This window comes from Mesocricetus auratus, unplaced genomic scaffold, assembly GCF_017639785.1.
Source record: "Mesocricetus auratus isolate SY011 unplaced genomic scaffold, BCM_Maur_2.0 Super-Scaffold_100045, whole genome shotgun sequence".
NCBI lineage: Eukaryota > Metazoa > Chordata > Mammalia > Rodentia > Cricetidae > Mesocricetus > Mesocricetus auratus.
In genome coordinates, this window is record NW_024429222.1 from 960309 (window position 1) to 988169 (window position 27861).

The 27861-nt window shown below is 40.0% G+C and overlaps 1 protein-coding gene across 3 annotated transcripts in view; it reads right to left on the bottom strand.

Annotated features, from left to right (window-relative positions):
- Positions 1-10994: 10994 nt before the first annotated feature.
- The window catches only part of Neto2 (neuropilin and tolloid like 2), a 73896-nt gene continuing 57029 nt past the window's right edge, over positions 10995-27861 (bottom strand). For all 3 annotated transcript variants that reach the window (XM_040735395.1, XM_040735393.1, XM_040735394.1), the window contains 2 exons: positions 16531-16644; positions 10995-15406 (listed from right to left, as the gene is read on the bottom strand). In XM_040735395.1, the coding sequence (XP_040591329.1) occupies positions 14826-15406; positions 16531-16644 (695 nt within the window). In that variant the 3' untranslated portion in view covers positions 10995-14825. The remainder of the gene's footprint in view (positions 15407-16530; positions 16645-27861) is intronic.

The window sequence follows — 27861 nt, forward strand, 5'->3', positions numbered from 1 at the left end:
AAAAAACCCAAAAAACAAAGTTTACAAAATTAAGACAGGTAAAAATGGCTGGGCATGGCTGCACATACATACAATTCCATCTATGAAAGAGGGTGAAATGACAGGTAATTTGAGCTCAAGAGGTTGAGGTCAGGTTTAGTTATATTAAACAACACAAACACACAAACACACACACACACACTACACAAACAACAACAAAAATGACTAAAGATTTTTTTCAAATATGAAAAAAATAAACATTCCACAATGGAAGGTTAAAAATATAAAGATGAAAATTTATACCATGAACAATAATTTTGCAAAGCTGGACTGAATACATTGATTAGAAAAAAAATCAAATTTCAGAGTGCGAACCACTGCCAGGGACGCAGTGGGTGAGGCTGTAAGGATAAGGGGCTTCATTGCATAGACAAAGTGAGCTTAGAAGAGAGCTGGAAGGCTTGCAACTCCTCTGCAGGGTGTGGAGAGCACGCAGCAAACCCCCAACTCCTGAGGAGGGGGCAGGGAGACCAGAGCAAGACCCAGGCTAGAGACCTACAGAGCTAGTTCTAGGCCAGGCTTAGAGTCAGAGCAAGACCTTGTATCAAAACAAAACAACAAACCGAAAAACAAAACAAAGCAAAAAACAAACAAAACCCAAAACAAAACAAAACAGAAACAGAAAACGAAGGAAGAACTCCTTTCAAAACAACTCCAAACAAACAAATATAAAACCTGACAGAAAAAGAGAGAAAGTAGGCAAGCAGATAATAGTGGCTTAAGGAAATTAACAGCTTTCAATACCAGTTAGAAAGCAATCGGCAAACTAGGGCGGAGGGCAGATGGGCAGTCCACACGGATGTCCTCACCAGGGCAGATCTTCTTGGCCTCTGTCACTAAAAGCAGAATTTAGCTCTTTTAAATTATGTGTGGCTGCAAGCCGTGCACAGAGCTCACAGGGGCCTCATCTCTTGTGGAGCTGCAGACACAGTCGCTGGTGAGTCACCTGATATGGGTGCTGAACTGAGGTCCTCTGCAATGTTCTTAACCACCAAGCCATATTTCCAGTCCCCTAAGTAGAAATTCTAAAAATAAGCAATATTATCATCCAAATTACATACTAATTGTACAGCGGAACACAAGCTGGGTGGTAGCCAAGGGACTATGTATCACAGCAGAAATCAGAACAGATGGGAATGCTGGAAGACTGAGACAGGAAGGAATTTTCCAAAGCTGATAAAAAGCTGTCATAAGAATCATGAAGTCACCAGAATAACACATGTTAGCTTTGGATGCCTTGCTAAACATAATATTATAAATCAATAAAAAACGGAGAAGCAGGTCACCGGCTCCTGGATTCAGATTTACAAAAGCAGCCAGATGATCCTGAAGGGTCCAGAGAGAGCAGCGCTGTCGGGGGAGGCAAGCAGGGAGCACTGCCAATGATTGTGAGGAGATTCTCAGAAAAACCAGATCACCAGAGTCCATGAATGATTCTAAAAGACAGAGGGCAGTGGTTCAGGACAGGGTGAGACGCAAGCAGGCAAGAGAGAATGAACTGATAAGCAAAGGAAACTTGGAATAGTTACCATACAAACAAAACATTCACCGCTCCAAGAGCTAAACAAGATAGAAGAACTAAGACGCTGAAAAAACACACAAGATGGGGACGCTGTTAAGGATTCAGGCATTACGCTGGCCTGCCCCTATCACCTGGCAGAACGCACTCAGGCAGCACCCTGATGAGCCCAGGCTTTCATGACTGCTAGTCTGCACGCAGGTGTAAAAGACCCCTTTAAAAGACAGACTCCCACCCACTTATGCTCTCTTTCCTGCTGTTACCCTGGGGCAGACAGGACTTTCCTGTCTCCCCCTTCTGTCTTCTTTCTGTGTCTCTGTGTCTCTTTCCTTCCCCCACTCCCCTTTCTAATAAAACTTCTCCCTAAGCTCTGTCTGCCTGGCATGTTTGTAATCCTCCCTCCATCACCCTCGCCTGCCATGGAATCCACCAAGGTTCCCCACTCGCTTTATCATAACAGAGACTGCTGAAGGTAAGACTTTATATAATTCTTTATCAGAAAGAGGGTAGAAATATTAATTTAGGTTTTCTTGATTATGCATGAGAAAAATCTGAAAATAATAAGGTTGCTTATTAAGAAAATAAGCAAAATATTTATGAGTTCTAAGCAGCACAAGCATGGCAATTACAAATGCAGGATTGGGCCTTTGGAAAGTGGAGTGGGAAGAGGGAAAAGAAATGGAAATCATATTTGAGGACATACCCCCACCTTTAAGACAGTGTCTTGCTATGAAGTCGAGAGGGAGAGAGAGGAGAGAGAGAATATATCTTTTAGGAACATTCATGTGGGGGTCAGCTTGTGGGAGTTGGATTCAAGTGTTGGTTTTGGGCACCAAACTCAGGTCAGCCAGCAAGTTTCCAAACCTGCTGAGCCATCTCACTAGGCCAGCAGTATCTTTTAAAGCAGGGTTCTGTGTATGGGGTGCTCATTGCTCTTTGTATTTAATCATGCCCGAACTAATTAAAAAAAAAAACGAATGCAGCATCATTGGTGCTTTCATTGTTTTAAATCCCCAGCCCTCCTATAGCAGGGGTGTTTCTCCGGAGGCTCTATTTTTATCTGCCACCCTCCCGCAGGGGACATTATCCACTTTCAGTGGTTACCACTGGGGGGGGGGCAGGTGCTGCTGGCATCTATAGTCAGGAAGGCTGCTCAGTCTTCCTGACAATGCACACAGTAGCCTCCTTACTGCCAAGGATCACCAGACCAACATCAGGCATAGTGATGAGCTTGAGAAACTGTTACAAGAAAAAAGTAAGCTTTTTGAAAATTGGATTTTCTTCTTTTATTTTAAAAGGCATGGAACAGAATTATTACCACTTGGCAGCCTGTTTGCAATGTTTCTTGTGTACATAGCTTCTTCAGAAAGTAAAAATGCTTGGTCAAAGCCACCAGGAAAACTCTGCAGTACGTAGAAAGCATACTTCAAGGCATCGGAAATTCACCTCTGCGTCAGTACCGCGGATATCAGCACCAGCACCGAGGTGCACATCTGTAAGCTCAGGCAAAGAACGAAAGGGCGAGGCAGAGAAACAGTTTGCGCTTGCTGGCTGTAGCACATGGGTGTTCCACAGCGGACCAGATGCTGCAGCTGTCGCTTTGATGTCTGATTAAATTCCCACCTTCCACACTTGAGATGTCAGCCACAGTCCAGTGAATCAGTGCTCTGGGGTTTTAGTCTATGGAAACCCTCCATGAAGAAAACACCTCATCAGGGAGCAAAGAGCAGCAAGCTGTTTCTTTTCTAGGGATGGAGCTTGAAGTAGAACCCTGCTTTGGCACTGTTTTTAAGATGTGGCTTTTGGTAAAGCTAATGTCTGTCTCTAAGAGGCCGCAGTCTACTGCTGACAGGCCCGATCTGCTGGTTCCTTCCTTCTCAGTGCCCGCCTCTTCTTCAGAGAATTTGGTTTGTGTGGTTTCTGAGCAGTGAAAGCAAGGAAACCAAAGCAGATTTTCAGGGCAGGAAGTGCTAAGAGCAGGGCAGGAAGGATTTAACTGAGGTGAATTCTTATGTAAAAGCTAGCTACAGGGCACTCAGAAAGGCATTCTTCGGGCTCTGTATAAGACAAACTGAAGTACTTCAGGAACACAGCTACTGTGGAGACTCAGGGAGTATTGCTGGGAGTCTGAGGTCAAGTCCCTAAGAAACACCACCAGCAAAGCCACAATAACAACCACTGTGTACTGGCTTTATGTCAACTTGACACAAACTGAAAGGAGGGAACCTTAACCGAGAAAATGTCTCAATAAGCTCCAGGTTGGAGGGCATTTTCTGAACAGTGGTTAATGGTAGAGTGCCCAGCCCACTGTAGGCGGTACCATGCCTAGGCTGGTGATCCTGGATTCTTTAAGAAAACTGGCTATGGTTGTTTGAATAGGAATGGGTTCCATAGACTCATTAGTTTTAATGTTTGGTCCATAGGGAGCGGCACTATTAGGAGGTATGGCCTTGTTGGAGTAGGTGTGGCCTTGTTGGGGGAAGTGTGTCTCCATGGGGGCAGGCTTTGAGGTCTCACACATGCTCAAGCTACACCCAGTGTGAGGCAGTTCACTTCCTGCTGACTATAGATCAGTATGTAGAATTCTCAGCCCCTTCTCTAGTACCATGTCTGCCTGCATGTGACCATCCTTTTTGCCAGGATGATAAAGGACTAAACTCTGAAACTGTAAGGCAGCCCCAACTAAATGTTTTTCTTCATAAGAGTTGTTGTGGTTATGGTGTCTCTTCACAGTAATAGAAACTCTAAGACACTGCTGAGCAAGCCATGATGGGTGAGTCAGTAAGCAGCACCCCTCCTGGCCTCTGCATCAACTTCTGCCTTCAAGTTCCCATCCTGCTAGAGTTCTTGTCCTGACCTCCTGATGGACTAAAATGTGAGGGTGTAAGCCAAATAAACCATTTCTTCCCACCCTGGCTTTTGGTCATGGTGTTTCATCACAGCAATAGAAACTATAACCAGGACACATGGCTATTGACTGCCATCTAGAAACTGAAAACGTCAGGATGGGCACTGAGAGTAGAGATTAGTGGTGGAGTTCATGGTTCCACATCCAGCACATCAAAGGGGTGGGGTGAAGCTAAATGAGGGTTAGGAGTTACAGATGGTTGTGAACCATTTGTGTGTGCTAGGTCCTCTGGAAGAGCAACAGCTGCTCTTAACTACTGAGCCATCTCTCCTGCAACCCCCCCCCTTTTAAGGATTTCTATTTTATGTGCTTGAGTGTGTGTGTGTGTGTGTGTGTGTGTGTGCATCACACAAGTGCCTGAAGAGGCCAGAAGAAGGCATCAGATCTCCTGGAACTAGAGTTACAGGTTATGAGCCATCATAGAAGATTGTCTTATCTTAGAAATTTCCAGCTGTAAGTGCGTTTGTACATTAAAAGCTAATGACTAAGAAATTCCTTAACTGAATTTAAAAGGCTTTGATTTTAGAGCTGAGCCAGTTGACTACCTTGTGTTCAGAGCTAATTATCTTATGAGGTGTGCACATAACAGAGTACCAACTCCAGGAAGAACTCTCCTCGAAACTCAATGCAATTTCTCTAAAATCACCAACAAGACAAGGCTGTCCACTCTCGACATATCTCTTCAATATTGTACTTGATGCTCTTGCTAGAGCAATAAGACAAGAAAAGGAGATCAAGGGGATACAAATTGGAAAAGAAGAAGTCAAACTTTCACTATTTACAGATGACATGATAGTTTACACAGGTGACTGGAAAAACTCAACATGGGAAATCCTACATCTGATAAACAACTTCAGCAAAGTGGCAGGATACAAGATTAACTAAAAAAAAAATAGTAGTCCTACTATATACAGATGATAAATGGGCTGAGAAAGAAATCAGAGAAACATCATTCTTTACAATAGCCCCAGACAACATAAAATATCTGGGGATAATGCTAACCAAACAAGTGAAAGACCTGTATAGTAAGAACTTTGAGTCTTGGAAGAAATTAAAGAAGATACCAGAAAATGGAAAGATCTCCCATGCTCTTGGATTGGTTGGATCAACACAGTAAAAATAGCAATCCCTATCAAATACGGGCACAATTCTTCACAGACCTTGAAAGAACAATACTCAACTATATATGGAAAAACAAAAGATCCAGGATAGCCAAAACAACCTTGTATAATAAAGGAATTTCTGGAGGCCTCACCAACCCTGACTTCAAACTCTATTATAGAGCTATAGTCCTGAAAACAGCTTGTTATTGGCACAAAAATAGACAGCTAGACCAATGGAATCTAATTGAAAAACCTGATATTAACCCATACACCTACAAACACTTGATTTTTTACAATGAAGCTAAAATTATACAATGGAAAAAAGACAGCATCTTCAACAAACGCTCCTGGCATAACTGGATAGTGGTTTGTAGAAGACTGCAGATAGATCCATGTGCATTGTCATGCACAAAACTTAAGTCCAAATGGATCAAAGACCTCAACATAAATCCAGCTACACTGAACCTCTTAGAAAAGAAAGTGGGAGGTATTCCTGACGGCTTCCTGAACATAACACCAGTAGCACAGACACTGAGATTGATAATAAATGGGACCTCCTGAAACTTGAGAAGCTTCTGTAAGGCAAAGGACATAGTCAATAAGACAAAAAGGCAGCCCACAGAATGGGAAAAGATATTCATTAACCCCACATCTGACAGAGGGCTGATCTCCAAAATTTACAAAGAACTTAAGAAGCAAGTCTCCAAAACTCCAAAGGATTCAATTCAAAAGAACTAAACAGAGAATTCTCCATAGACAAGTCTAAAATGGCTGAGAAACACTTGAGAAAGTGCTCAGTATCCTTAGCCATCAGGGAAATGAGAATCAAAACAACTCTGAGATACCATCTCACTCCTGTCAGAATGGCTAAAATCAAAAACACCAATGACAATTTATGCTGGAGAGGATGTAGAGAGAGGGGAACACTCCTTCACTGCTAGTGGGAGTGCAAACTAGTACAGCCACTTTGGAAATCAGTATGGAGATTCCTTAGGAAAATGGGAATCAGTTTACCACAAGATCCAGCAATTCCACTCTTAAGCATATACCCAAAAGATGCATATTCATACAACAAGGATGTCTGTTCCACTATGTTCATAGCAGCATTATTTGTAATAGCCAGAACTTGGATGCCCCTCACTGAAGAGTGGATGAGAAAATGTGGTACATCTACAAAATGGAGTACTACTCAGTGGGAAAAAAAACCCAAAGGAATCTTGAAATTTGTAGGGAAATGGATGGCACTAGAAGAAACCATCCTGAGTGAGGTAACCCCGTCACAAAAAGACAAGCATGGTATATACTCACTCATATATGGATTTTAGGCCTGAAACAGGGGAGTGCCAGCTTACAATCCCACAGTCAGAGAGTCTGGGAAACAGGAAGGACCCTAAGAGAGATATGCATGGTACCCCAGAGAAGGGGAACAGGACAGAATCTCCTGAGGAGATTGGGAACACAGGGGTGGGGCGGGGCGGGAGGGTGAGAGAGGGTGGGAGGGTGGGGGCTTCGGGGGGTGGGGAGGAAGCTGAGAGCAAGAGAGGGGGTGAGATGAGGGGAGAGGAGGACATGGGGGAGTAGGAAGGTTGTGTTGGGAGAAGAATAGAGGAGAGAAGGATGAGACATACCATAATAGAAGGAACCGGAACCATAATAGGTTTGAAGAGAGATCTGGCACTAGTGAGATGTCCAAAGACCTACAAGGATGACACCAACTGGCAATCTAACCAACCCACAGAAACTGCTGACCTGAACAAGGGGGAATTCATAGACCCCAGACTGATAGTTGAGAGGCCAGCATGGGTGTCAGGCAACAGATTAGCATTTATCCCTGGCATCCAGATGGACTTTGGGAGCCCATTCCACGTGGAGGGATACTGTCTCAGCCTGGACACATGGGGGAGGGCCTAGGTCCTGCCCCAGATGATATGACAGACTTTGGAGATCCCTCATGGAGGGCCTCACCCTCCTTGGAGAGTGGAGTGGGGATTGGGTGGGGAGTTGGGGGAGGGTTGAAGGGGTGCAGTGGAGGAGGGGAGGGAGAGGGAGAGGGAGCTGGGATTGACATGTGAAGCAAGCTTATTTCTAATTTAAATATAAAAAATAAATAAAATAAATAAAAGAGAGAATTCTCCTCCTTTTCTTTTTCCAAAATTTGATTATAGTTCTCTGAAACACCACTTAACACAATTCTACAATGTTACTAATGAAAAATAGAAGATTTGAAAACAAAGCATGGTTCAATACCTAGATTTCTGATGAAAATTCCTTCCAGCAATCAGCATCCTGTCTCAAAATTGCAAAAAGAAATGTTTCAGTGATAAACTTGCAGGCTGAGAAGACGCTAGCATCAATGCTGTAGACAGAGGATGACAAAGATTGGAAGATGACAGCACTCTCAAGTGAAACCTGACTCGACCCCAGATAATGCAGGAAATACAACTGCTCTGTAATCAGGAGTGGAAAAAATTTCTTAACTCCCTCTGTTTCTTCTTTCCTTGTTCCTGGGTGTGACTGTAACAGTTGGAAGAGGGGAGTTTCTTTCCTTGGCCCTCCCCTCAGTGTATATATACTTCTAGAGATCTATCTATTCATCCTTACTAAGTGATGGTGTGACAGACACACTTGGCATCTGAAAGGAACAGTGTGGGATGGGGATACACTTCAATTATTAGAGCACAAAGCCCTAGTACCCAAAAGCTAGATACGGGAGGATCAAAAGTTCAAGGAACATAATGAACTAAAGGGTAGTATGGGAAATACTAAATCTTGCTAGCAATTTACAAAAGATATGCAATTTAAAAGGATATTCAGTGATTAGAGAGACAGCTCAGCAATTAAGAGTGTTTGGAATCTCCAGCTAGGAGCCCCATTCCAGAAAGCCCGCCATCGGCGGCTCCTCCCCCAGAGACGCCCAGGACCACGCCTATTGGCTATTTAAGACCAGCTAGAGCTTCAGCGTGTGCCCTCATGTTCCCATTTCCTGCCTGAGAGTCATGGGGGGGGTACTCTGCATTGCATTGCCCTGTTTATTAAATCCGAATTTATTAATTTGGTTTCATTTGGCTTATTGCATCGGCGGCAGAGGAACCCAGCAACTGGGGACCTCATACCTAACAAAGAGAGCTGGCTATTCTTCCAAAGGACCCAGGTTATTCCCAGTCCTTACTTGGAGGCTCGCAATTGTGTGACTCCAGTCCTAGGGGATTCAACGACCTTTTCTAGCATCCGCAGGCACTGCACACATGTGATGTATAGGTAGAACACACCTAGACATAAAAATAAAGGACATTAAAAAAAAGATTCACTTTTATTTTTCGTGAAGGTATACCACATGTGTGGGTGCCCTCAGATCTCCAGACGCTGGAGTTACAGGCGGCTGGGAATCCAACTTAAGTCCTTTAGAAGAGCAATAAGGGCTCTTACCGGCACTGCTGAGCCATCTCTCCAGTATACAACTTTTTTAAAAAATGAATTGTTTGTTGTAATTTTGCTTTGTGTTTTCCTCCCTTTCTTGCATTTGTTGGATTTTTTTGGTTTGTTTTTTCTTCCATTTAAGGGATTTTCTCGTATCCTCTTTGAAGGCCTCTATAATTTTCATGAAGGTTTTTTTTTTTTTTTTTTTTTTTTTGGTTTTTAGGAGACAGGGTTTCTCTGTATTGTTTTGGAGGCTGTCGGTCCAGCTTGGCCTCGAACTCACAGCGATCCTCCTGCCTCTGCTTCCCGAGTGCTGGGATTAAAGGCCACCACCGCCCGGCTCATGAAGGTGTTTTTAAGGTCATTCCTTTCTGCTTCATCTGCATTGAGGTGTTCAGGATTCAGAGAATGTTTAAATTTTTTTAGCTTTTATTTTATATATTCTTACTTTTTTGAGATTTTACTTATATCATCCCCTTTTCCTTTCCTCCCTCCAACTCCTTCCATTCGCTCTCATTCAAATTCATGGCCCCCTTTCCTTTAATATTTGTTGTTGTTGTTATGTGTGTGTTGCCTATTTCCCTAAATTAAATCTCTCCCTCTCTGTCTCCCTCCCTCCCTCCCTCCCTCCCTCCCTCCCTCTCTCTCTCTCTCTCTCTCTCTCCCTCCATTCATCTCCTACCTCCCTATCTCCCTAAATATATAGATACAACTTGCTCAATCTGGATAATGTTACTTGTATGTTTGCTTTCAGGACTGACCATGCGATACTGATAAGCAACCACTTGCTGTGCTCCTTCCCTGGGGAAGACTATCTCTCCAGTTCTCAGCAATCCTTAGTTGCCTGTGGTTCTTTGTCTATAGTTGAGGTTGAATGAGTTTCCCCTTCCATGCAAGATATCTACTGATGTCATCTATGTCAGATCATATTTATATAGCTATGTTAGTGAGACTTAATGAATATAGCTTTTCTGACATTTCAAGGAGACAAAGTCTCACAGCAAACTCTTTGTATCTGGCTCTTATAATGTTTCCACCCTGTCTTTCATACAGATCTCTACACCTTAGGTAAAGGAGTTGTGTTGTAGATGTATCAGTTGGGATTGACTTCCACAACTCTGTAATTGTGGTTGTAGTTTCTCCAGTGGTCTCCTTCCACTGGAGAGACAAATTTCTTGAAGAGGGGTGAGAACTGTACTTGTCTGTAGGTATAAGGGTAAATATTTAGAGTGTAGTTAGAGATTGTATTGGTTTAGTAAAACGGCAGTTATAGGTTCTCCTCCAAGATCCATGACTTTACTAGCCCTGGGAAGTTGACTAGTAGGTCTCCAGAGTCACAGATGATTTCCCTCTTGCTGAGTGGGCCTTAAATCCAATTAGAAAGCCATTAGGTATAAACTTTATTTCATGTATTATGAGTGTTTTGCCTGTATGTCTGTCTGTGTACAGCATACATGCCTGGAACCCACAGAGGCCAGAAAAAGGAACTAGATTCCCTGGAACTGGGGTTACAATGGTTGTGAGCTATCATGTAGGTGCTGGGAATTGAACACTGGTCTTCTGGAAGAGCAGTAAGTACTCTTTACTGCTAAGTCATCTCTTCAGCTTCCCAACCTGTAACTTTTTTTTTAAACACCTTGTCTTCTCTCTCTCTCTCTCTTTTCTTACGAGACAGGGTTTCTCTGTATTGTTTTGGAGGTTGTCGGTCCAGCTTGGCCTCGAACTCACAGAGATCCGCCTGCCTCTGCCTCCCGGGTGCTGGGATTAAAGGCGTGCGCCACCACCGCCCAGCACCTTGTCTTCTCTTAATTTGGAAGTAAAAAATGTTTCTTAAGCTTAATACTCATCCAAAGTTGTTTTAACAAATAAATCTCAACTCTGACTATTTTATCTGGGAAGTAACAGATAGGAAATGCCTACTCTGTCCTAGGAAGGGCATGCAAATGCTGATGTCCAAAGTGGCCTAAATATTTTATTTTTATACACTTCAGAAATTGAGGCAAGCAAGAAAACCAAAACAGGAGTTTTTATTTGCAGTTCAAAGGCTAAATGGTTTAAAGTGCCAAATATGGATGAAGTACATGAGAATTCTTACATGATCTGGAAGTGCATCTCTGGTAAAAATGTACAGCTTAAAAAAACAAGTGTAGATAGTATTCACTATACGTGCACCCTCATTGTTAGCTTGGTGGGATTTTTAAGACAGTAAGCCAATCAGAAATATAATCAAAAGTATATTAAAAAGCTTAGTAAAGAAGAACTTATCACCAGTAGAGGTATATAAAACAGTAATTGATGGTGCAGGAAGCTAAAAAGATATCCCAGGTCAGCTTGTTTTCTTAAAGTGGTTCAGAGTCAAATAAGTTTCAAAACTCAAGATGTTGTACCCCAATTTTTAATTCTGTAATGTGCATTGTTTCTTTTAACTTATAAAACATTACAAAAGAGAAAGCACAGACACTTTCTCTTTGGCGTCACTCTGTGTGCTGCTAATCAGCACTGTTTATTAAGAATTCACAGAACTTACATATTTTGCAAGTGCCACAAAACCTGGTAACAAAAATGACAGGACAGCAGTGTATAAATTAAAAAGGGAAAGGTGGGAACCCCAATGTAATCACAGCTTACATTTTAGGTAAGAATAGCTAACAAGTTTTGCATGGGACATCTAGGCTGATGTTTACAAGTTTGTGACTTTTAAAAGCTAAGCAGGGAGGGAACAAGAAGCCAGGGGTGAACACTGGGCTCGGAGTTCAGAGACACAGGAAGCCACCTCACCTTTAGGTTTGGTTTTCTCTTTAGCAAAACTAGACTATATCGTCTCTCTTGGATCTTTAAAAAGAACAAAACCTAAAGTTCCTCCTTTCCTTCTGTCCACAATCAATGTGAACTAGGTATATTTCCTTTAGTATTTGCAATAAAGAAACATGGACACAGAGCAGACAGCATTTTGCAACAAAGTGTAATCTCTGACTGCTTCCTGGATGATAGCCAGGCCTTCCTCCTCTTCTCTCAGCAGCTGGCATGCTCCGGAAGCAAGCAAGCATCCTCACTGGGTAGTGACAGGACGACAGAAGCATACAGAGCCGACTGCAGTTCCTCAATGCTTAGCAATTACACAAAACAGCTAGGACAGTGACAAAGGCTCTGTTAAGTCAAGGCGAAAGGAGACCTTTACAGGTGAAATGTGAGTATCTGTTGGGTTTGTTAAAAAATTACATTGGCTATCTCTCCTCTGCAAAAGGAATAGCACAGTTTATTCCTATGTCTTTAAGATAGTGGATGAATGAGTTGTAGTCTGTGGCCACTGGGAGCTGACAGCTTGTGCTAACCCTGGGCTGGAAGGTGGGGAAGGTGACATCATATAGGGTACTTTGTACTCTCTTGACTGGAGACTTCACCACCTTCCTGCTTTACATTTTTTGTCAGAAGGCATTTTTAGTACTGGAGTAAGTACTCTGAGGGTGTAATAACTCAGATAAGATGGCTAAATTTCATGCCTGCCATTACTAAATGTATGGCTTTACTTTAGCCTCTGAATGCAAGTATTTTTACCATGAAAAGTGACAACTTTCAGGTTAGTTGTCAGAGAATTTAGAATCAAATTACCATCTAAGCTTCTTTTGGCTGCACTGCATGAGATCATGCAAATCTACTGTTGTAGCATCCAGTGTTTTCCATAAACATCTGTGTTTTGTAAGCCTCTTCAGATTTCTTTAAAATAGGATAGTGTTAAAAATAAGATAGTTACAAGGGGTAATGATGTATAAAATCATACTATAAGCTCTACAACCCCAAAATTAAGGATGAGTATGGCAAATATTTTTATAATGGGTATAACTTCATATAGGAAGCATGTTAATTTTTCTTTCTTTATGAGATCACAGCTGTCAACTTAAGTATTTACTATGCTGCTGGGACACTAAGTCACCTAATAAAATGCCTATTTAATCGTTACTGAAAGAACATGGTTATATAATCTTTCTTGGACAGTTAGTTTAGTGATTACTATGTTTTGAAATTTCTTTTACTTTTCCAAGTTCTATTTTTAAGAAGCAGGAATGTTTATTGACTTAAAAAAGTAAATCATGCTTATGCTAACTGTAGGTTTTCCTATCTTATTGATATAATTTCCTTTTTGAAAATAAAAATGTTGTACAGAGAACACACTTTGGGCATAAAGTAGATCACATTGGAGGTCACAGCTGTTAGCAATCTGAGATCAGATTTACGTAGTACTTAAAAAATTAATAAAATCTAGTGAAACCTGAACTTTTTATTTCATTGAAAATATACAGAAAATGAGAATTTGCATCTTTAAAACGGAATTATTTATATTAGTTATCATTAGATACATTGAGTCTTCCCCATTCACAGCTTATCCAAAGCATTCCTGCTATAAATAATGTAATTGAAGGATTATGTAACAATGTATACTTTAATATAAGATTTCTGTTGTGATTTGGAACAATAAATATCACACATGAAAAACTTATCACCAACTAGATACAGCAGCAAAAGAAAAAAAGCTTATGTACATATCACCATGACCAAGGTCTTTATAAGAGTTTATAGTACAGTCTCATCACAGCGTATTTCTACACAAAGTCACTATGAACCCTGTCTTGTATGTCTTAAATCTTGGTTTAATAAAGTTTGTACAGTATCAAATAATATCAAAAGTCTAAAAAACACAATGAGTTTTGATATCATGTTTATAAATTATTGTTTTATATACTTTAAAAAACATAAGGTCAAAAGTGCTTTTAAAAAAAAGTTGAAGTTGCTATTCTTGATGATAATGGCTAGAAAAATGCACTGTTCCAAGCAGAAGCTATGTAAAGGCTCACACATTTCTCAGAGGATTTCTTTAAGCTTCCATTAACTATGGTTACCATGTGTCAAAGACAAACCGATACCAAGAGAACAAATAAATCTTTCTGAACAATGACAGGGACATAGATTGGCCAAGAAGCTCAGCATGGAGCCATAATTAAAGGCCTGCCTACAAATGAGTTCTAGGACCCTGATTCCTGGGTGAATGTCTGTCACTGAATGAGACCCAACAGGGACAACTTCAGAGGTTGCTACACGTTTTTAATCTTTTTTAAATTTCCACTCATGACTAACTGGTAATCATAAACCGTGGGATTATTACTTTTCTAGTATAACTAAGACGAAACATGATTTAAAGGTGATAAATCATTTTATCTACTACTTCCCACAGGAAAACAGGACTAAAGATGCAGCTATTAAAGACAATAGTATAGAAATGATCCACGGAGAAATGAAATATGACTGTCTTAAATTGCCGTTCATCACAGGACCAGCCATATTCTACACATTTAAGAGCAAATCCATGCCAATGTTGAATTAAGTGACACATTACCCACTTATGCAGGAGATGGGAATGGTAAAACTACAGGCAAATAAACACACCAGAGAAAGGAAAGACAAAAGGAATATAAAGAAAAATCTTACTTTTAAATTTAATGTGGGATCAAATTGATGGGGCTGTGCGAACCAAAATAGTACCCTGATGTCAACACCTCCAGGCTGTTGAGCCTGGCTCAATATGACCACTCGCTCCTCCGCTGCTATTGAACTGGTGGTATTTTGTAGATAAGATATCAAGCAATGGAAGATGACTTTTTCCACTGAATAAGATAAGTTCCTTGGTTGGTTTCACATTGATTGCCTGAGATAACAAAATCATCAGCATTATGACAAATTATGAAGGTCTTTCTAATTTTGACAGAACAAGATTGTTGTTGAGACAGAATGGGTGTTGGTGTAGGCTGCATACACATACTTAATACTTAATGCTCTTAGCTGACAATTAGAAGTCGATGGATATGGATGCTTGTGCAGAATCATCTCGCCCTCTGACATAAATTTCACAGGGGATCTCCTCCATTACTCTGTCCTCTAGAGCCTGTTCAGAGCACTCATGTGCCTGTTTGAAAGTATAGCTGCTTTTTTTGAAGGTGCTATTAAATGTTTTCATTGGCTGTGGTTGTGCGAAATCATTTCGGAAGGGAAGTTCCATGGAACTGAGGTTGGTCCTCCTTTCCTTGACACTGGACGCTTGAGATCCACAGTGGTGGTCATGAATGCACCGGGAGGCCGTGGAGGAGCGCCGCATCTTCTGGTAGTTGTCAAGTTCTTCTGACAAATCCGCCAGGTCTGCGGAAATCTCTTTCTCTCTTAGTGAAAACAGTTCATAATGAGGAGGGTCAAATACTTCCTGGAACCCAGTTTTATTAAATGCAGTTTTGCAAGCCATAACCTTTTTCCGGGGCTGTTTCACTTGTACTAAAATAGAAATAATGAGAAGAACCAAGACAATCCCTGATGTAATGCCAATAATTGTTCCATGAGTCTTAGTGATTTGTTCAAATAGTCCAGCTTTCTTCTTCTCTGTAAGAAAGAAATGTTGGGGCTTTCACAATTCATTAATAGGAGTTCCAGCACAGACTGATTAGACATCTTTAGGTAAAACAGGATATTTGGTTCAAATATATCAGAGATAATGCAACTGAAGAATTCTTTTTTAAACAAATAGAAAATACTATTACCATGATTTCTGAGAGAACTAACAAATCACAATATAGCTAGCTAGGAACAGAAAAACTAAAGTACTTGGTTCCCTTACTCAAAAGGTTCACAAGTGCCTAGAATTTGCAAATTACATCAATATAGAAAATGTCAGAAACAAATACTCTTGATCTATTAAGTTTAGTTTTCTGTTATAAGGCAGATTTGAGAAATTCTGTATAGATTCCCATCTGTGGGATCAGGCTAACAATCCAGATACACCACATGGTCTACTGTTATAGAATGATAAATACTTGCATGTCAGGCAGTTAGTGTTGCCTTCAGATTACATTGGCTTACCACAGTAAGATATGTATTTATTCAGCTCTGAGGAAGATGAAAGACATACATTTTATTTATCCAACTGCATGACAACCAAGTTGCAGGTGTCTATTGTCTCTTATCATCACGTTTGACTTTCAGTATATGTTAGAAATAGAAGTAATTTGATAAAGAGAAATAAAGAAAAGCATTCTATATAGGTTGCTTTTATGTCATTTCAATAACCTATCAGTCCTTCCATCCTCAAGGCTATCCTCTAAACTATCTGGTAACCACATAGTTCAATGATAACGTAATACAGGCATGAAATACGAAGACACACTTCTGAATAACTTGACAATACACTCCAGAAAGAAATGCTTTTGTTGCTTTTTTATAACATCCCAGAAGTCAATTATCCTTTAAGAATGCATGCCTTTTATTTCAGCACTCTGGAGGGCTAGGAAGGCAGAGCTCTGAGTTCTAGGTCAGCCTGGTCTACAGGGTAAGTTCTAGGACAGCCAGGGCTACAAAGAGAAACCTTTTCTTCAAGGTTGGGGGAGAATGTAATTATGTATCTAGCTCTGTTACAGCAATTGTATACCAGTAGAAAAAGACATTTTAATTCCTTTCTTATGAAAGGAACCCCAACTCCTCAAGAAATGCTGGCCTTTGCATCAACTTACCTTTGCAGTGATTCTCATCCCAAGGGTATGCACAGTTTTGAACCCCATTACAGACCAAAGAATTGTTGATGCACATGTTGCTATGGCAAAAGAAAGTGCTGCTTGTACAGGGGGCTGCAGGGAGAAAGAAAACAATGTTGCTAAGAACTGTGACATGCAGAGTACAAATCCATTTTCATTTATTTTGTACTTAAGAACTGAACTTTAGCCTGGTGTGGAGATGTATGCTTTTAATCCTACACTAATGAGGCAGAAACAGGTGGATCTCTTAAGTTCAATGCTAGCCTAGATTATATAGGGACCCTGTCTCAAAATAACTAACTAACTAACTAACTAACTAACTAACTAACCAACCTAACTTTGTAAGAGTAATTTCTTAGCTTAAAGATCTTTTCATGAACACACTGTAATATACAACCAGTAAGACAAAGGTCAGTATTCTATAATTCTGGTTCATACAACTTTTTGAATGCCGGACACCAAAAGGTTATTTTTAGTGTAATTACAATATGAGTATAGATATGCCCCATACTTCTTAAGGAATTTCTACATAGGTGAGAAAAATTTTCCAAAACTTTAAAAGACCATGTTAGCAATTGTGATGGCTTATTATGAGCTGATGGGATTCTGCCTAGGAGACAGACCTCTGGACATGTTTGTGATGATGCTTCTGGAAAGGGTTAACTGAGGTACCACTGGCTGGAGCCCCTCACTGAATGAAAAGGAGAAGGTCAGTGTAGTAGTTCATTGGTTGGCTTCTGCTTTCTAACCTTGGACTCACATGACAAACTGCCTCTTGTATCTGCTGCCATATCTTCCTTGCCATGATGGATTGTCTCCTTAGACCATGAGCCAAAATAAATCTATACCTCCTTAAGTTGCTTTGGTCAGAGCAACAAGAAAAGTAACTAATACACAAGACATGGAGGCATTAGGGGCCTTCTATGTGTTGCATGTGGGAAAATAAGCCATAAGATATTGTGGAAAACTGATTCCTTCTCAAAAAGTTGAACACAAAATTATCTCATGATCCAGAAAAGCTATTGCTAACTATAATATATCCAACAGTACTCTGTAGGAGCTCAAATTGGTACTTGAATACTAGTGGAGGGCAGTAGGCAGAAGCAAACCCCCTGTCCATCAATGGCTGAAAGAAAATACGACAATGGAATATTAAGAAATGGAAAGAAAAGAAAAGAAATTGCTGCATACATGGATGAGAGCTGATAATATAATTCTAAGCAAATAAGGCAGCTATTTCAGTTCCCATAATTAGATAGTAATTATTGTATGACAAATACATATGACTTCATTTACATGAGGTACCTGAGAAAATTCAGAGATCAAAAATAGAACCGAGCTTATCAGGTACTGGGGAACAAAAACAGTTTTCAATGGAAAGAGTTTCAGTTTGGAATGATAAAAATGCTTAGGAGCGGCTTATGAGAAGGCTCAGTAAATAAAGGTGCTTGGTATGCAAGACTAGCTTGATTCCAGTCCCTGGAACCTACATAAATTTGGAAGAAGAGAACCAGTCCTCCAAACACATGCTTATCCTCCATACCCATCGGGCTTCCCACATACGTGCACAACATACAGAAGAAAGGAGACAGTAGTAATGGTTGTACACGCACAACAACGTGAATGTATCTGATGCCACTGGATCATACAACTAGAAGTTCTGGGCCTGGGAATGCATATGGCTTAATGGAAGAGTACTTGCCTAGCACGCATGTGGTCCTGGTTTTGGTTCACAGAAATGAAAAAACGAAACGAATTTTGTGTTATTGATTTTTCTGCCAAGATAAAATCCATTCTTTAGAATTACAAAAAGGACCTCTTGCTTGAAGAATAAGACAGATATGAGAAGCCAGGTCATGTATTTTCACACTCTGTAGGTCGTTCTTTCAAGAGGGAATGTCTTCTTTTCTTAAGGGCTACTATGTTTTTTTGCTTTTCAAGAGAATCCTTTTTTTTACTTGTTGGTTTTCCGAATCAGGGTCTCATCCTGAAGGCCAGGCTGACTTCTAGCTTTCAATCCTACTGCCTCAAGTCCCCAAGTGCTGGGATTACATGTGTGAGCCCTTATGCCTAGTTCAAGAAAATCTTCCATGTTTTCCCATATATAAGAAATGCCCTTCATTCTCCTCTGGTATGCTTTTGCAATGCTCCATGCCTCTCTCTTTGATATCTCGCTCGTGTACAGGTGAGCATTTATTATGCTGGGTCATGATGCAGTATGCTTGCTTCTGCTAAGTAAAACTACACTGCAGAAAAAAACTGAGCACAACAGTATCATATAATCCAGAGTGTACACACACACACACACACACACACAAGTCAAGGAGAGAGGCGGCTTAATATTTTCCATCATTAAACAAGATGGTAGAGGTATAACAAAGCCTGTCAAACTCAACTCTTCTAATTTCTAAAGATTGTACTTTTCAACTTATAAAATGTATATCCCACCTAAGTATACTTTTTATTTTTAGAAAGTATATTATTTTTCAAGGAAGAATAGAATATTGTGATCTGTTATGCTGACACACACATATATATTTATATTGATATATTAAAAGTTTCTTTTCTTTTCAGATGGCTTTGGTGGCACACACCTTTAATCCTAGCATTCTGGAGGCAGAGGCAGGTGAATCTCTGAGTATGAAGCCAGCCTGGTCTACAGAGCAGATTCCAAAACAATACAGAGAAATCCTGTCTCGAAAAGAAACCAAAGAGTGTAGTCTTGGGTGATGTTGGAATGCCTGGTCATCTCAGTGCCCACCAGCCACAACTTTAGTCTTTGCCACTGCTAATAGGTATTTATTGGGCTCTCAGAAAACCCTAAACAAACTCTGGAAGTGTGGTTGAATGGAAACTACCCCAAATTTCTTTGCTATGAAAGCTGACTCCCCTATAAGGTGTCATTCACTAAAATAGCTGTGCAACTGGTAATTAATCCATGGCTAGTTATCATGAGCTACAGTATGTTTCAAGAAACAAAGAAATACAAAGATTGTTGGGCATTATGGAGACAACTGTAATTCCAGCACTTGGGAAGCAGACACATTGTGAATGCAGCAAATGTGAAGATAGTCTGGGCTGTGTAATGAGTTTCCCTGAGACCCAGACTCAAGAAAAGAACCAGAGACTTCAATAGCAACAATATATTCCAGAGTTCTTGGTTCTAAGAGCTAATAGAGCAACGCATCAGCAGTCACAGTAACATGGGTCCTTTTGCCTTTAATATAAGTATAAAAAAGGTTCATAACTAATAACTGATTTATTACACTACTAACTTGTAAAAACACCATCACTTAAGGGATTACTCAAGCAAGGTTTCATTATTCACTCAGTCATTGATTTTTGGGTGCTGGGGATTGAACTGAGGGCCTTGTTCATAGGAGACAAGCATACAAGCATTCTTGCCAATTGAGCCTCTAATCAAGTCTCAAGATTCTATGATTCTTCAAAGTGCATGGTGGCTTCAAAACCCATCATGAGGTGAGAGGCATTAGTTATATAATTAAGTCACCAGACTGAAGGTTTTCAATGAAAAAGCACAATTGCAACTTATTTACTTTGTAACATTTGCTGGTGTACTTATTATAGTTGTGCCATGGGTATTATAAAACTGTATCTATAATGAATGCACTTAAAGTATAAAGAATGCCCTAGAGAAACAGCAATTTTCACAAACTGTATTATACACAATGAAAATCATATTTTAATTCTATAACTTATCTTATATAGGTCACAACTAGAGATCCAGAGGAGATAAGTTACTTTTAAAAGATAAGTTGAATGAGGCTATAAACATCATTATGGCTCCTTGGTATTCCGATCTACTTTAGAACACCACGTGACCACATTTTGATGACTTTCTAACTCTGAAGGTGTTGTAAAAGATAGATGAGGAATAGAGTAGAGAACCTATTGATCACTTTTAGGGAAATATTTTTAGTTTTTATTACATATTATTTAATTTTTAAATCACATCTTAATTCATGTATTGGGTGTACATGCCACAGCACATATGTGAAATAAAAGAACAACTTGCAGGAGCTGGTTTTCTACTTCTCCTATGGGGATCCTGGGGATCAGAATGAGGTCATCAGACTTCATAAGCAAGCATCTTTACTTGCTAAGCCATCTTGCCAGCCCATTAGTACAGGTTTTTTTTTCTTTTCTTTTCTTTTTCTTACAACTATTCTCTATATTATTTAAAGTAACCAGGAGATTTTACTGATATAGTCACACTGCTTTGCATACAATTGTGAGTTACATATTTGTAAACTTGTCTCATTGTGATACTTTCATATGTGCATATAGTGTGCTTTGATCATATTTACTAAGCTATCTATAACTGCAAATCTGCTAAGCTTTATGAGTTCTCACTACATAAGCATAGCTGTTTAAGGCGGGTTCAAATTAATAAATGGGATGTCCTGAAACTGAGGGGCTTCTGTGAAACAAAGAACATGGTCAACAAGACAAAATGGCTCCCTACAGAATAGGAAAAATCTTCACCAACTCCACTTCTGACAGAGTACTGACATCCAAAATATACAAAGAACTCAAGAAACATCAAACTACCAAATAATCCAATTAAAAAAAAAGGGTACAGATCTAAACAGAGAATTCTCAACAGAACAATCTCAAATGGTGGAAAGACACTTAAGGAAATGCTCAACATCCTTGGTCATCAGGTGTTGGGGAAGTCCTATGTATATGTTAATAAAGCACTGCTGGCCAATAGGAATCTAGATAGGTGGGACTAGGAGTCCAGGAGGACTCTGGGAAGGAGAAACAGAGAGTCAAGATGTAACGCCATGGGGTAGGAAGCCCGGAACTATTCTCTGGTAAGAGAAATACTTAGATTAACAATTATGGGGTAATTACTTAAGTCAGAGCTAACCAGTAAGAAACAAGCAAGGCCAACAGCTTCATAATTAATATGGCCTCCTGTGTGTTTATTTGGGACTGATGCGACTATAGAACCAGGCTGTCGGGAAGGCTTCTCTCAAGGAAAAGGCTGCCCTTTACATAATGGTGATCAGGAGTGGGATGATGAATTTCCACGTAGAATGACAAAAGCTTTAAAGGAATTTTAGAAACAGAAGAACGGAGGGAAGCACAGATTTTTGATAGCAACATTTTTCTCAGGTGGGCTCTGTTTTGCTAGTGACAAGCCGAGATTCACGTTACTCGCTTACCGGAGTCTTCCTGACTCGGCATAAAAAGAAAAAAAAATCCCAGCAAGGTTCTTTTAAGAGGCTTTGCTAACGATTTAAAGCTAGAAGTGGCAGTGACCACATCTCCAAGCCGGCAGCTGGAGTCACACTTACGCCCGCCATCTTGGAAAAAACGGTAGTTTAAAACAGCTGCGGTTTTCTTTTTGTTAAAAAACTATTATGTATTTAATTTCCAATGCTCATTTTATTGTATAAAATAAATGCAATATAACAGATAATAAAAACTTGAAGTCATAATATCTTTTTTTAAATTTTGATATTGCTCAACTTTAAAAAAAATTTTTTTTTATTATTTTTTTTATTTTTCATGTCAATCCCAGTTCCCTCTCCCTCCCCTCCTCCCGCACTCCCCTTCCCCCCAGCCTCCCACCCTATTGCCAATTCCTTCCACATAGGGGATATCTAGAGTCTGTCATTTCACTCCGGGTAGGGTCCAGGCATTCCCCTAAGAGTCCAGGCTGAGAGAGCATCCCTCTTTGTGCTATGGGCACACAATGACTGTTTGTATTCCAGGGATAGACACTGATCCACTGCTCAAGGCCCCATAGGTTGCCCAGGCCTTCTCACTGACACTCACATTTGGGGGGGTCCAGATCAGTCCCATGTTAGCCTCCCCGCTGTCAGTCTGGGGTCCAAGAGCTCTCCCCTGTTCAGATCAGCTGTCTCTGCTGGTTTTGCCAGCCCATTCTTTGCCAATTTGCTCATCACTCCTCTCTCTCTGCCACTGGGTTCCTTGGGTTCAGTTCAGTGTTTAACTGTGGGTGTTTGCCTCTGCTTCCATCAGTCACTGGATGAAGGCTCCCAGATGGTTATAGACATTAAGTTCATTATCAGGTATGGGCATTCGAGGTGGTCTCTCCACTATTACTTAGCTTGCCAATTGGTGTTATCCCTTTAGATCACTAGAGGTCACTCTGGTGCCTGATCCGTCTTCTAACCTATGATTCCCTCTTCCCCCTATTCTACCCCCACCCACTCAACTTCCTGTTCCCCCATGACCTACTCTCTCTTTCTCTTCTCCCCCTCTCTTCTTCCCAGCTCCCACTCCCCCTTACCCCTCACCGTGATCCCCATCCATTCAGAGGATCTTGTCTCAATCCTCTTCTCTTGGGTACTATGCATATATGCATATCTTTTAGGTTCTTTCCTGTTTCCCAGACTCTCTATCAGTGGAAGTGCAGACTGGCACTATTCTGATCCATGACTAGAAACCATATATGAGTGAGTACATACCATGTTTGTCTTTTTGCGACTGGGTTACCTCACTCAGGATGGCTTCCTTCAGTGCCATCCATTTACCTGTGAATTTTAAGATTCCATTGTTTTTTTCTGCTGAGTAATACTCCATTGTGTAAATGTACCCCATTTTCTCCACCCACTCTTCAGTTGAGGGGCATCTAGGTTGCTTCCAGGTTCTGGCTATTACAAATAATGCTGCTATGAACATAGTGGAGCAGATGCCCTTGTTGTATGAATTTGCCTCATTTGGATATATGCCTAAGAGTGCAATTGCTGGGTCTTGTGGTAAACTGATTCCCATTTTCCTAGGAATCTCCACACTGATTTCCAAAGAGGCTGTACAAGTTGGCACTCCCACCAGCAGTGGAGTAGAGTTCCCCTCTCTCCACATCCTCTCCAGCATAAATTGTCTTCAGTGTTTTTGATTGTAGCCATTCTGACAGGAGTAAGATGGTATCTCAGAGTTGGTTTGATTTGCATTTCCCTGATGGCTAAGGATGTTGAGCACTTTCTTAAGTGTCTCTTGGCCATTTTAGCCTCCTCTGTTGAGAATTCTCTATTTAGGTCTGTACCCCACCTTTTAATTGGATCCTTTGGTGTTTTGGAGACTTGTTTCTTGAGTTCTTTGTAAATTTTGGAGATTAGCCCTCTGTCAGATGTGGGGTTAGTGAGTATCTTTTCCCATTCTGTGGACTGCCTTTTTGTCTTGTTGACTGTGTCCTTTGCCTTACAGAAGCTTTTTAGTTTCAGGAGGTCCCATTTGTTAATTGTCGATCTCAGTGTTTGCGCCACTGGTGTTATGTTTAGGAAGTGGTCTCCTGTACCAACTCGTTGAAGAGTATCTCCCACTTTCTCTTCTAAAAGTTTCTTTATGTTGAGATCTTTGATCCATTTGGACTTAAGTTTTGTACAAGGTGATAAACATGGATCTATCTGCAGTCTTCTGCATACCAGTACCCAGTTATGCCAGCACCATTTGTTGAAGATGCTTTCTTTTTTCCATTGTACAGTTTTAGCTTCTTTGTCAAAAATCAAGTATTCATAGGTGTGTGGGTTAAAATTAGGGTTTTCAATTCGGTTCCATTGGTCTACCTGCCTATTTTTGTGCCAATACCAAGCTGTTTTCAGGACTATAGCTCTATAATAGAGCTTGAAGTCAGGTATGGTGATGCCTCCTGAAGTTCCTTTATTGTATAGGGTTGTTTTGGCTATCCTGGGCCTTTTGTTTTTCCATATAAAGTTGATTAATGTTTTTTCCAGTTCCTTGAAGAATTGTGATGGAATTTGGATAGGGATTGCATTGAATCTGTAGAGTGCTTTTGGCAAGATTGCCATTTTTATTATGTTGATCCTACCAATCCAAGAGCATGGGAGATCTTTCCATTTTCTGGTATCTTCTTTGATTTCTTTCATTAAAGACACAAAGTTCTTGATATACAGGTCTTTCACTTCCTTGGTTAACATTATCCCCAGATATTTGATGCTGTTTTTGGCTATTGTAAAGGGTGATGTTTCTCTGATTTCTTTCTCAGTCACTTCATCATCTGTATATAATAGGGCCACTGATTTTTTTGAGTTTACCTTGTATCCTGCCACATTGCTGAAGGTGTTTATCAGCTCTAGGAGTTCCCTTGCAGAGTTTTTTGGGTCACTTATGTAAACAATCATATCATCTGCAAATAGTGAAAGTTTGACTTCTTCTTTTCCTATCTGTATCCCCTTTATCTCCTTTTGTTGTCTTATTGCTGTAGCTAGAACTTCAAGTACAATATTGAAGAGATATGGAGAGAGTGGACAGCCTTGTCTTGTTCCTGATTTTAGAGGAATTGCTTTGAGTTTCTCTCCATTTAGTTTGATGTTAGTTGGTTTACTGTATATTGCTTTTATTATATTCACGTATGTTCCTGTTATCCCTGATCTCTCTAGGACCTTTATCATGAAGGGGTGCTGGATTTTGTCAAAGGCTTTTTCAGCATCTAGTGAGATGATCACGTGGTTTTTCTTTCGCAGTTTGTTTATATGGTGGATTACATTGATAGATTTTCTAATGTTGAACCATCCCTGCATTCCTGGGATGAAGCCTACTTGATCATGGTGGATGATTTTTCTGATGTATTCTTGAATCCGGTTTGCGAGTATTTTATTGAGTATTTTTGCATTGATGTTCATGAGGGAAATTGCTCTATAGTTCTCTTTCTTAGTTGTGTCTTTGTGTGGCTTGGGTATCAAGGTAATCGTAGCCTCATAAAAAGAGTTTGGCAGTGAGCCTCCTGCTTCTATTGTGTGGAATACTTTGAGGAGTATTGGAATTAGCTCTTCTTTGAATTTCTGGTAGAATTCTGCACCAAAGCCATCTGGGCCTGGGCTTTTTTTGTTTGGGAGACTTGATGACTGCTTCTATTTCATTAGGGGTTATAGGTCTGTTTAGATTGTTTATCTGCTCTTGATTTAGTTTTGGCAAGTGATATCTATCCAGGTAATTGTCCATTTCCTTTATATTTTCAAATTTTGTCAGTTGTTATGTCCCCTTTTTCATTCCTGATTTTGTTAATCAGCATGCTTTTGGTTAGTTTGGACTGAGGTTTGTCTACTTTGTTGATTTTCTCAAAGAACCAACTCTTTGTTTCATTGATTCTTCTCAGTGTTTTCCTGGTTTCTACTTGATTGATTTCAGCCCTCAATTTGATTATTTCCTGGCATCTGCTCCTCCTGGGTGAGTTTGCTTCTTTTTGTTCTAGAACATTCAGCTGTGCTATTAATTCTCTAGTATGACTGTTCTCCAGTTTTTTCATGTGGGCACTTAGTGCTATAAACTTTCCTCTCAGCACTGCTTTCAAAGTGTCCCATAAGTTTGTGTATGTTGTGTCTTCATTCTTATTGAAATCGAGGAGGTCTTTAATTTCTTTTTTTATTTCTTCCTTTACCCAGGGATGGTGCAATTGTGCATTGTTCAATCTCCATGAGTTTGTAGGGTTTCTGCGATTTGTGTTATTGTTGAATTCTAATTTTAATGCATGGTGGTCTGATAAGATACAGGGGGTTATTCCAATTTTTTTGTATCTGTGGAGATTAGCAATGTTTCCTATTATGTGGTCGATTTTAGAGAAGGTTCCATGTGGTGCCGAGAAGAAGGTATATCCCTTTGTATTTGGGTGGAATGTTCTATAGATATCTGTTAAACCCAGTTGGGTCATGACTTCTATTACTTCTTTTGTTTCTTTGTTAAGTTTCTGTCTGGAGGTCCTGTCTAGTGGTGAGAGCGGAGTGTTGAAGTCTCCTACTATTAGTGTGTGAGATTTTATGTGCATTTTGAGCTTTAGTAGTGTTTCTTTCACGAATGTAGGTGCCTTTGTATTTGGGGCATAGATGTTTAAAACTGAGACTTCATCTTGATGTACTTTTCCTTTGATGAATATGAAGTGTCCTTCTTCATCTCTTTTGATTGATTTTAATTTGAAGTCTAGTTTGTTAGATATTAGGATTGCTACACCCGCTTGTTTCTTGGGACAATTTGATTGGAAGATCTTTTCCCAACCCTTTACTCTGAGGTAACGTCTGTCTTTGATGTTGAGATATGTTTCTTGTATGCAGCAGAAGGAAGGGTTCTGTCTTCGTATCCATTCTGCTAGTCTGTGTCTTTTTATAGGCAAGTTGAGGCTGTTGACATTGAGGGATATTAATGACCATTGATTGATGATTCTTGTTTGTGCTTGATTTATTGTTAGTGAAGTTATTTTGTGTAGTTTCTCCTCCCTTTTTCTTTTGGTGTTTTGTAGCGTGGGATTATATCTTGCCTGTGTCTTTGTGAATGTAGTTATCTTCCTTGGATCTAGGTTTTCCTTCTAGCACTTTCTGTAGAGCTGGATTCATAGATACGTATTGTTTAAATCTGGCTTTCTCATGGAATATTTTGTTTTCTCCATCTATGGTAATTGAGAGCTTTGCTGGATATAGCAGTCTGGGCTGGCATCCTTGTTCCCTTAGCGTTTGTAGGACATCTGCCCATGATCTTCTGGCTTTCATCATTTCGATTGAGAAGTCAGGTGTAATTCGGATAGGTTTGCCTTTGTATGTTACTTGGCTTTTTTCTTTAGCTGCTCTTAATATTTTTTCTTTACTCTGTAGGTTTGATGTTTTGATTATTATATGGCGAGGTGACTTCTTTTTCTGGTCGAACCTATTTGGTGTTCTGTAAGATTCTTGTATTTTCATAGGCATATCTTTCTTTAGGTTAGGGAAGTTTTCTTCTATGATTTTGTTGAATATGTTTTCTGTACCTTTGAGTTGTATTTCTTTGCCTTCTTCTATACCTATTATTCTCAGGTTTGGCTTCTTCACGGTCTCCCATATTTCCTGGATATTTTGTGTTAAGGATTTGTTGGTTTTGAGATTTTCTTTGGTTGACGACTCTATATCAACACCTGAGATTCTCTCTTCTATCTCTTGTATTCTGTTGGTGATACCTGCATCTGTAGTTCCTGATCGTTTACCCAGCTTTTCTATTTCCAGCATCCCTTCATTCTGTGTTTTCTTTATCATTTCTATGTCAGCTTTCAATCCTTCAACTGTTTGAGTTGTTTCCTTCATTTTTTTTGGTTGTTTTTTCTTGGTGCTCTTTAGATTCTTTGAGAGATTTGTTTATTTCTTGAATTTTTCCCCCCATTTCATGGATTTTTTTGTTTGTTTTTCTTCAGTTTCTTTAAGGGATTTCCTCGTTTCTTCTTTGAGGGTCTCCATCATCTTCATGAAATAATTTTTAAGGTCTGTCTCCTCTTCTTCGTCTATGTAGTCCTTTTCGGGTCTTGCTGGTGTTGGATCCCTAGATTCTGGTGGGGTCATG